The sequence below is a fragment of the Setaria viridis genome, chromosome 1, assembly GCF_005286985.2.
Source record: "Setaria viridis chromosome 1, Setaria_viridis_v4.0, whole genome shotgun sequence".
Taxonomy (NCBI): domain Eukaryota; kingdom Viridiplantae; phylum Streptophyta; class Magnoliopsida; order Poales; family Poaceae; genus Setaria; species Setaria viridis.
The window spans coordinates 23,030,802-23,041,542 of record NC_048263.2 but is presented as its reverse complement, the minus strand read 5'-3'; the positions used below and the strand labels follow the sequence as shown (position 1 = coordinate 23,041,542).

General features: G+C 42.8%; 1 protein-coding gene across 2 annotated transcripts; it reads left to right on the top strand.

Annotated features, from left to right (window-relative positions):
• The first annotated feature begins 2,316 nt into the window (after positions 1-2,316).
• On the top strand, positions 2,317-6,595 carry LOC117865058 (70 kDa peptidyl-prolyl isomerase). 2 transcript variants are annotated; one of them, XM_034749139.2, is made up of 12 exons: positions 2,320-2,800; positions 2,880-2,966; positions 3,768-4,028; positions 4,119-4,193; positions 4,282-4,362; positions 4,450-4,644; positions 4,758-5,023; positions 5,109-5,234; positions 5,328-5,474; positions 5,567-5,694; positions 5,940-6,060; positions 6,153-6,595. In XM_034749139.2, exons 1-12 carry the CDS (start codon positions 2,464-2,466, stop codon positions 6,357-6,359), a joined length of 2,031 nt encoding a protein of 676 aa, XP_034605030.1. In that variant the 5' UTR covers positions 2,320-2,463; the 3' UTR covers positions 6,360-6,595. The 2 variants fall into 2 exon arrangements, 1 of the variants encoding a protein (XP_034605030.1); XR_004642448.2 differs by lacking the exon at positions 6,153-6,595 and having other exon boundaries at positions 2,317-2,800; positions 5,557-5,694.
• Positions 6,596-10,741: the final 4,146 nt, after the last annotated feature.

The following is a 10,741-nucleotide window of genomic DNA, read 5'->3' as shown; positions in this document are numbered from 1 at the left end:
TGTAGATTCTCGACGAGTTCTTTCTAGCAAGCTGGGCTGCATCGACTTCGATCTCCGGCAAGCTGCAAGCTCCGTCACCAGGTGTTCTAGGCTTTAACTACCGCGCGCATCGCTGTGATTTTATCTAGTTTCATCTACCAGTTATCGAGTATCTTGGATCTTTGACTTACGGCATATCGCTTCTATCTCGATCTACGATATTCACCAGTTATCTTGTCTTGATTAAGCTTGCATCGGCTGATATTTATCCGTTCTATCGTCTTGCCGTTCGGTTTGCTTTAATTAGCTTTAGATCGGTCATCATAGACAATAGATTGCTTAATAGCCTTTTGCATCTTAATCTTGGCTACCCTTCAAGTGCTATTGGAATTAAGTTCCGTTGTGGTTAGATTCATCGGTTGGCAGGGTTTAGACTGGCATCCTGCTGAGTGTTTCTAGGCTGCAACTACCAGGCGCATCGCTGTGATTTCACCTAGAAATATTGGTGGTGATGTTGGTTTAGATCTCATCGGCTTGTGGCTTTAGCTATGATGGAGCAAGAGCCTAGCGGCGCTTCGTCTCCTATCGGCTTTCTAGCCGGTAGCCTGCATCGGCTGTTCAGATGATCGCATGTGCTTTAATGCCCATGTCATGCTTCTTTCGGGACTCTGTTGAAGTACAGATAGATTTATTTACTTTAAAGGTTTAATCTATTATCTTTATTGTGGCTGCCATCGACCCTATCGAACCCCACTGTTAAGGATAATAGGGAAAACTTGACGAGTCTATAGATCTGTTTACACCAAGCAATTGACTGTTAGCATGTCAGGCTCCGTTTCCTATCGGCTTTCTAGCCGACGGTTGTTGCTAAATTATATTAAATCAGCTGAATAGCTGATGAACTACTCACGCTCATCAAGATACTGGAATCGGCTTCATAGCTGGTATATTTATTCATCGTGCTTTATTTTGCTACACTATTATTACTGCTGGTGCCAGGATCGCATCGGTCCGATCGTCTGGTTGCGTCGAACTTCAGAAGGATCATCTTCACCTTGTCAGTTGAATGGTCAAACTGACTGGCACGCCCGCGCACACCACGCGCGCCGATTTACAGGACCTGTACCGGAGTGAAGCAAATCTCTCAGACCTTACGTGTGTTAGTACGTGAAGATCACCATCCGATTTTTGCGTCAACAGAATACCGAGTTCATTATCTTATCCCGAGTGGAATCTTGAACACTCGGTAAGTTTCCCGAGTGTTTTGATAAAACACTCGGCAAACTGTCGTACACTAGAGAGCTTCGAAGATTCTGGTAGTAGCTTGATGCAAAGTCATTACCATCCTTGCGATGGACGAGATGATACTGTCATGACTCAAGGGGAGGACTTTGTTGTTGAGGCCAAACGAACAATAAGACTAAGCCCAATGTGCTGGTTTCATACTATTTTTTCATTTAGGATTGTTTGCCCTTCTATAAATGGAGAGGCGTTGTAAAAAAAAGATTGTGAGATAAAAAAATGGGAACATAATAATTTTTATTTTCCTCTATTTAATTTTACCATTCTCTCCCTCTTCTCCTCTTATCCCTGAAATCTAAAGCCCCAACAATATTATTTTGTATTATAGGTAGTCAGCACGTTTAATTTTTATTGCCTATTTTAATATATTTTTAAAGGACTATTGGATAATTATGAGTAAATTTATTTTCAGGATTAGTTTTATAATATTATAACTCTGTTGCATTTATCATTGGTCACTCATCAATCACCACCGGCTATAAGCGTGATCTTTTTAGACAAAGGAAGTTTCGCCATGATGCCATCCATAAGAAGACAATTCCACGGTCATTGCCCAAGGAAGAAAATAGAAAGGAAAAGAATTGTTGAATAGCTGGAAGATCAACCGGTGCTAGTCACGAACTCACGACCTACGACCTCGAATCTCGTATGAGACTTTCTTATCATTTCAACTACATAACATTTCAACTACACAACACATGTAATAAATAAAGGTAATTACTGAGAAGCAAGCAGTAGCTTTGTACCGGGTCATGACCCTTAATCCATAAGCATTGGCAGCGTGATTCGAGAGAGTACTGCAACTGGTAACTGTTTTTTTTTTTAAAGCAACTGGTAACTGTTTGATGCTGAAGGACTCGCTTCCCGAGGAAAGCATCATCTATCGTCTATCCGTCCTCTGTCCCTTTCACGGCTCTCGCCTCCCTCTCTTCATTCACCGACGACTGGGCCATAGCTGTCCATGGTCCCACCTGTCGGCCTCCATCCGGACGCTCAGGAACACTCTAGATCCCCCACGCTTCCAAGCACGTGCTCTCCCTCAGTCTCCGTCGCGCTCACAAAATCGCCGCCGGCACATCGGTCTCGGGAATCGCAAGGCCGCGCGGTCCACGCCCCCCATTCCCTCCAGAAACCACTCGCACTCCTCCGTCCTTCTAGAAGCTTCCATTTCGTGGGAAGGCCATGGACGACGACTACGACTTCCCGGCGGCTGGCGGGTACGACCCCATGGCCGCCATGGGGATGGGGATGGGGATGGGAGGCCTCGGCCTCGGCGGCGCGATGGGGATGGGTACGGGTGGCTACGGCCTCAGCGGCCCCATGGGGATGGGAATGGGGGGCTACGGCCTAGGCGGCGAAGACGACGCGGGCGCTGGAGCCGGGGAGGGGGAGGGGGACGACCCTCCCGCGGAGTTGAAGATCGGGGAGGAGCGGGAGATCGGGAAGGAGGGGCTTAAGAAGAAGCTGGTGCAGGAGGGCGAGGGGTGGGACCGCCCCGGCGCCGGCGACGAGGTCGAAGGTGAGATTTGTTCCCTCCATCTCTGCGTTCAGGTTTTGGGTTGGAATTCTGAATATCTGATTATGATTTGGTGGCGCAGTGCACTACACGGGGACGCTGTTGGACGGCACCAAGTTCGACTCCAGCAGGGATCGCGATTCCCCGTTCAAGTTCACGCTGGGACAAGGTATCATCAGACTCTTCTGCCAATCTATTAGTGGTGTTTGGAAATTGGAACTATGTGTGCAGCATGAGCAGGGATTGACCTGAAATTTCTGTACTTGATCTTGTTTGTTGAATGAATCCTTAGGGTAATTGGATTCAGATTGAATATTTTTATGCATTTTTGTGTTTTTTTTTCATTCTGTGTGAATGTTCCAATGTACCTGGTACACACTATAAATATAAGTAGCGGTAATAGTAGCAGATTATGCGTTAGGGTGTGCTGATACTGTAGTTCTTCAAATGTTCATTTCATCAACGACTGATTCTATTATTTCAACATTACTGTATTCTTTCCAAATAACCTTGGATGACAGAGCAGGTTTTACTATGATCACTATAGTGGAACTAAAGAGACAGATGAGATTATCTCTGCAATTGTCCAGAAAGGAAACATTAAATGGTCACATCACTTCTTGAAGTCCAGCTTAATTTGTAGTTTTAAAGTATCATCCTTTAGAACGGTGATTTTTTCTACCTTTACTAGTGCTCGTTTGTGCATGAGTTCACTAATTGATCCTCATGCCAACGTCCTGATTTTCTTTCAGAAGTAAGTTTCAGCTTTGTCTGTGATTAGACAGTAACTGAATGAGACAAAAGGTTCTGTGTTATGGGGTCTGCTAGTTGTACTTTACTGGTTAGCATGTTTAATTTTTGAGCTTACTATTTTACTAATAGAAAGATGTGTTATATTCTTTTATTAAGCGTAGCTATACTTAAAGTAGAAACTTTGTCATAATGGAAATAATATTGTTACTCTCCACAGGACAAGTTATAAAGGGATGGGATTTGGGCATCAAGACCATGAAGAAAGGTGAAAATGCTATTTTCACTATCCCACCAGAGCTTGCATACGGTGAAGATGGCTCCCCACCAGTCATTCCTCCAAATGCCACTCTGCAGTTTGATGTTGAGCTTCTTTCATGGGTGAACATCAAGGATATTTGCAAGGATGGAGGCATCTTAAAGAAGGTGTTGTCTGAAGGAGAAAAATGGGAGAACCCCAAAGATCCTGATGAAGTATTCGGTACTGTACCATGTTCTACTATGTTGTTCAATTCGACATTGCCGTTTCAGTGATCAGATTTCTTAAAGTTTTATTCAATATTTTGTACAGTTAAATATGAGGCAAGGCTTGAGGATGGAACTGTGGTGTCAAAATCTGATGGTGTTGAGTTCACTGTGAAAGATGGTACTGTGCTTGCCATTTTTGAGTTGTTGCAATGTAATTCTAGTTTCAAAGGTAAGTTTCTCATGCAGGAATGTTGTCTTACTTTCAGGGCTTTTCTGCCCTGCCATATCGAAGGCAGTCAAGACTATGAAGAAGAATGAGAAGGCATTCCTTACTGTCAAGCCACAATGTGAGTTTGCTGCAATGTAATTAAGAAATCTCCAGCGCAGTTTAACGGTGGAAGCATGTCTAACATGTGTGAATTTGTTACAAATAGATGGCTTTGGTGAGCAAGGTAGGTCAGCCTCTGGAGAGGAAGCTGCAGTGCCTCCTGATGCTACATTGCACATTGATCTTCAAGTGGTTTCCTGGAAGACGGTAACTGAAATAGGCCATGATAAAAAGGTCCTTAAGAAGATCCTTAAGGAGGGTGAAGGCTATGATCGTCCCAATGAATGTGCAGTTGTCAGAGGTACACGGCTAGATAGGATGAGTTGCTATTTTACATGATTTTCTCAGGTTGAAAATTGTGGTAACATTCTTTTCCTTCTATTGGCTGCAAATTATAATGTTCTGGCTCTGCAGTGAAACTAATCGGGAAGTTAGCGGATGGTACCTTGTTTGTCAACAAAGGTCATGATGGTGAGGAGCCATTTGAGTTCAAGACTGATGAAGACCAAGTAATTGAAGGGCTTGACAAAGCAGTACTTAGCATGAAGAAAGGTGAAGTTGCCTTGGTGACTATTCCTCCCCATCATGCCTTTGGAGCTAATGAAACAGATCAAGATCTGGCTACAGTTCCACCTAACTCATCTGTTTATTATGAAGTGGAGCTTGTGTCATTTGATAAGGTAACAGTGCGATGACAGAGCATGTCTGGCTTAACAGTTAGTGATCACTAATAAAAATTAAAATCCTGCTTGCCGTTTTGTGTAGGAGAAAGACTCATGGGATTTAAAGAACAATTCTGAGAAGATTGAAGCAGCTGCTAAGAAGAAAGATGAAGGGAATGTGTGGTTTAAAGTGGGGAAGTATGTCAGGGCTTCTAAGAGATATAAAAAGGTCACATTTTTAAGCATACAGTGAAAACAACCTTTTGCACTTGTTTTGCATTATGTTAAAAATTGTAGTTAAGTATGTTCTGCTCTATATCAGGCTTTGAGCTTTGTTGAGTATGACAGTTCCTTCAGCGAAGAAGAGAAGCAGCTTTCGAAACCACTTAAGATAAGCTGCAAGCTCAACAATGCTGCATGCAAACTGAAACTTAAAAATTACAAGGAAGCGAAGGAACTGTGTACCGAGGTACTATGCACAGAAACTAAAACGTCTTGGCAGTTATATAGTTATGATAAGAAAAATAATTACCTGTTTTGACACTTAATAGTGGTATTCAGGTTCTGGAACTTGACAGCACAAATGTGAAGGCCTTGTACAGAAGGGCACAGGCACACACCCATCTTGTTGATCTTGATTTGGCAGAGGCAGATATCAAGAAAGCACTAGAAATAGATCCAGACAACAGGTAATCCTTTGTTTTTACCATTTATTTTGATTAAATTAGGGAGCCTGAACATGCTGACGATATGCACTACTGAAGTTAGCTTCCTGATAATCCTTTGGGACCACTTACCAGCTAATTATGTTGTATCCTGTACTATTGATTGATATCAATAGTTCATGGCATCAAGCACAATTTGTTTCTTATGCAAAAACTTATCCTGGATGCTGAATTGCTGATACATTTAAGAAGCAACTCATTTTTATCAGAGATGTGAAGATGGGGTACAGGAGGCTGAAGGAGACAGTCAAGGAGTACAAAAGAAGGGACGCCAAATTGTACGGCAATATGATTTCTAAACTGAGCAAGGTTGAAGATACAGGAGGCAATGTAAGTTCCCTCCACCCTCGAACCACCTTGTACCTGTGTTACCTTGACGGTCATTGATCTAACAGTCTTTTTGCTGTTGCTTCTGCTTCAAGGACCATGAAAGCCGGGGGCAAAGCAAGAAGCATGGCATGTGGCCACTGGCACAACTGCTTAGGAGATTCTTCACTAAGGATGGTACCAAGGGGTCCACACTGTGGCTTGTGCTAAGGCTGTTGATTTTGGTGGTGCTAGTGGTTGCAGTTTGTGTGGGTTACTACATGCAGAGTGGTACTCAAGAAATAGACTGCATCAACTGTTAATAAAGACGGCATTACTTGATGATTGAGCAAGGTATCTGTTCCTGCCTTCTGTACTGTTTGTGGGAAAAGTGTTGATCGTCGTATATATACGCAGCATTTGTTTAGCTGCACGGGTAGAGTGTAAAGGAGCTGTTGAATTGTGTCGGTGAACTTTACTAGTGTAATAGATATTATATATACTACTATCAATGAAGCTTTCGTGACGTCATAATGCAATAAGCTTGTGTAGTCCTGTACTCCCTTTGTCATTTGAGATTCATACATTGTTGTTCTACTACCAAGTATCTCAACAATATACATTAGCAGTAATGCAAAAATGGTGTTAAAATTTTCAATGGGAAGTACCCCGGTATGGTGTCCTGGACTCTTGGTTATGGTCAAACGCTCGCTATTGACATATTTTTACCCCTATTTATCTTCAATAATGATATGAATTTAATACCTAAACCATTGATAAGACCTTGGTTATGGTCAAACGCTCGCTATTGACATATTTTTACCCCTATTTATCTTCAATAATGATATGAATTTAATACCTAAACCATTGATAAGACCTAATAAACCGGTTATTTTCACATGTGCAACATATTTTGGAGAATGTTTTATTTTTCAGGAATTAGACCTAAAAGTATATTTTTGAATAAAGCACTGAACGAGTATCGAACAAGACGTAGGGGTCAGGCCTAAACCGATCAGCCCATAGGAGCCCAGGCCGATCGTCCTAGTGTCTTCTGGAGCCTTCTGACGCTCATCTTTGGCAAGCAATCCTCCGAGATGATTTAAAGGCTAAGTTTGTTAAGATACGGCGAGAATCACTTCGGGATCAAAGAGGAATAAAATAAGATCAAATGGAGATTTGGAAAGTTATTGAAGATCAATCTCATCCCGAAGCAACCGATGTGCTAGGCTCACGTGCAAGTGAAAATAAGACTTGAAATCACCAGAGTAGACTGTCCCGTGAAAATAAGACTTCAAATTACCAGAGGAGACTTGGGGACGAAGCAGGATGCGAGAGGGCAAAAGGAAGGCCTAGGCCGATCGGCCTAGGGGTTCCCTTCGTCCCCTCGCCTTCCAATTTTTGCCACGCGCTCTCTGGACTATAAATACCTCGAAAAATCCACCGAGCCCGATATTGAAGACGACGTACTTGACGTGAAGCAGCAGAGAAGCATACAGAGCTTGAGGGACACCTCTTCAGAGAGCCGAGGACTGTGCAGTTGTCGGGGGCTAGCGTAGGCGAACCTCTGCTGGTGTGATCACCCTGCGAGGAAGATCATGCTGGAGTTTTGGAGCTCGGAGTCATCAAGATCAAGGTAGGATTTGGTGGTGATTTTGTGATGTACAATCATTCATGAAGTAATAGATGTGTTCATGTTCTTAGCGATCTAAAGATCTCCTTTGATGGTTTTATGCTTTATCGGGTTTACTTGCTTTTTAATCTATGAATCGATGATAGTTTGCTTAGTGTGTTCTTGTGGTCATGGTGACCGGATTTGTATGCCTGATCCACCGATGAGTATGACATGTTTTTATGATCATGCCCTTAACCTGCTTGCGCTGATAGAGGTGATCGTGATAGGATCTTTCTTGTATAAGGTGGGGGGTTTCGGGATCCGGACCGGAGGTGTATATTTAAAGATGCTTTTTTACTAAGATCATATATGTGTTGCTTTGCTATCCATGCTCTTAATTAGAACATATGCATAATCTAAATTGCTCTAGATTGGTTACATTTGCTCTATCTATTATCTCTCTGTATATTCTTAGTAGATTGGATCTGAATCTATCATAAACACCAAGTTAATACTAACAATACTAGTTGTAATAGATCTTGTGCTATAAGTTCCACGGATTGATAAACCTTGGAGGAATACTCTAAGGGAAGAGCTACAACTGATCCGTACGCTTGCGGTTCACAACTTTGCATGCTAACAGCCGTCAATAAGCTTTTCTGGCGCCGTTGCCGAGGAACTAATAATCAAGTTCTAGTTTAAATATGCATCTATAGATAAGTTTTTGTTCATGTTTTTTCAATCTTTTCTTTTAATCCTATTGTTTTTATGCAATCTTAATCAAAATTTCAAATCTAGTTCTTGTATATATGTGTTTATTTTCACTAAGGCTAACAGGAGATGGACGGCTACCTCTCCAACAAACCGAAAAATATTGTGGATGATCCAGAAAAACTTTACAAGCAAGGAAGACGTTTAGCACAAGCAAGAAAGCTGGAGATCGAAGCTTCAGCTATTATTGAAGAATTGGAAGTGTCAGAAACATCATCACCATCATCATCTACTCTAAAGTCGACCCCGCTAGCAAGTCTAGGAGCAGCAGCAGTTGCTCCAGAAGTACCGCAAGCACCTGCAATGGGAGATCAGTAACCGAAGCGAGAGCCTACTATCGGGGAACTTTGCTTTCCAAACATCAATGACTTACCTATCCATGAATTTGGCAGCGTCGGCCGACTGTTTAGGATCGATACTTCAAGACTGAGGATCTTGCAGAGTTCGCCTTTCACTAGCAAGGAAGATGCTAATGTTCATCTACAAGCTTTTACACAGCTATGCAACACCTTCGACGTGGATGAAGTTACTCAGAATCAACTAAGGGCAAGGTTGTTCCCTTACTCTCTACTTGGAAGAGCGCTTCAATGATTTTACTCTCTACCGGTGGTTACGATTCAGAATTGGGATGAGTTGATGAAGGATTTCTTAACTGAACATTATTCACCAACCAAGACTTAGAATCTCATAAGCAGGATAGCTACTTTTGCTCAATATGCTTCCGAGACGATTGCTGAAGCTCATGAGCGCTTCAATGACTACGTCCGTGCAGTTCCACACCATAAGTACCCGAAGGAGGACCTAGTCCAAAAGTTCTATCAAGGACTGACACCAGCATCAAGGGCAATTTTTCGACGCATCGACTGGAGGATCAATTATTGACCTCACCCTAACTCAAGCTTTCAAATTATTCAAGAAGGTTGCAGACAACGATGCATGGGCATCATCTGGGCGCCTATTCCCAGCTCAACCTACTGGAAATACACAAGTGTTGCAGGTGGAGCGTGATCAATTACTCGAAGGAATGACCGACTCACTGATGAGGAGACTAGACAAGATGAAGATAAAGGAAGCTCAAGCTATAGACCTGAAGGTAGTAGAAGCAAGATCAACATGCGAAGAGTGTGGCGACTACAACCATGTCGGGAAGAACTGTCCAGAGGAAGCAAAGTTGCAAGACTACATGAAAAAGGGAGAGTGGTTTCCACCATCCAACTATTGGTATGGATAGAATAGACCTCAATTCAATGCAAGCTCATCCATCCATAACACAGTGTCTCTACGCATTCAGCTAAAGGAGTTCATGGAGGAGCCACGCAAGATTAACAGACACTGTCACTAAGTTCAAAGCTATGGACAAGATTCTATAAAATATTGACAACAAGGTGATTGAGGTTGGAAGTTCGAACCACCAAGTGATAAACATGATGGGGATGCTGCAGACTCAAGTAACACAGTTAGCTGGGCATTTTACAAGCAATCAAGGGAAGTTGCCAGGACAACCGATGAATCCAGAGTTAGCTAAAACTATTCAAACTCGCTCAGGCAAGGAAAGAGAAGATCCAGAACGTTAGGCATGAGCTAGGAAGCCTAAACCAGCAGCAAAAGTAGAGATGACTTCAAAGGAGAAGACACCTACCCCAGCTCCGGAGATTGAAACAGAAGAGCCAGAGTTTGAGATGGTCGATCAAGACGGCACAAAGATTCTGCCAGAGAAACCACACCATCATCTAGGTAAAACTGACGAACAGTTTGAAAAGTTTATTGAAGTTGTGCGTAGGTTGAACATCAATATGCCACTGCTGGATGCTCTATAAGTTCCAACCTACACTCGCTACTTCAAGGATATCCTGACAAACAAGTGAGAGATTCTGCAGTTCACTACAGATCACATCAAGATGACAGAAGAGTGCAGTGCTGCAATCGTAATCAAGCTCTCAAGAAGAAAAGAGATCCTGGATGTCCAACCATCCCGTGTTCAATTGGAGCGCCAATGTTCGAAAGGGCATTATGTGATCTTGGCACAAGTGTGAGCGTCATGCCTAAAGCTATGTTCGAGAAGCTACGCCTGCCGGAGCTAGAGCCAACTGCTATGTACTTGGAGTTAGCGGACAACACTGTTCGCTATCCTGTAGGCATTGCTGAAGATGTACTTGTGAAGATCGGGAATCACTTTGTCCCTGTTAACTTTGTGATACTCGAGATGGGAGAAGAAACTAAATCCCCACTCATCTTGGGAAGACCGTTCCTGAAGACCGCAAGAGCAAACATAGATGTTGGGAAGGGTGAGATCAAGTTTGATATTAATGGCACTATGAG

What these genes read in the sequence shown, in the direction of transcription:
- LOC117865058 (XM_034749139.2), top strand. Translation starts at nt 2,464, where the DNA reads ATGGACGACGACTACGACTTCCCGGCGGCTGGCGGGTACGACCCCATG. An exon ending in CGCCGGCGACGAGGTCGAAG is followed by an intron (nt 2,801 to 2,879) that starts GTGAGATTTGTT and finishes TTGGTGGCGCAG; the next exon opens with TGCACTACACGGGGACGCTG. An exon ending in AGATCCTGATGAAGTATTCG is followed by an intron (nt 4,029 to 4,118) that starts GTACTGTACCAT and finishes TATTTTGTACAG; the next exon opens with TTAAATATGAGGCAAGGCTT.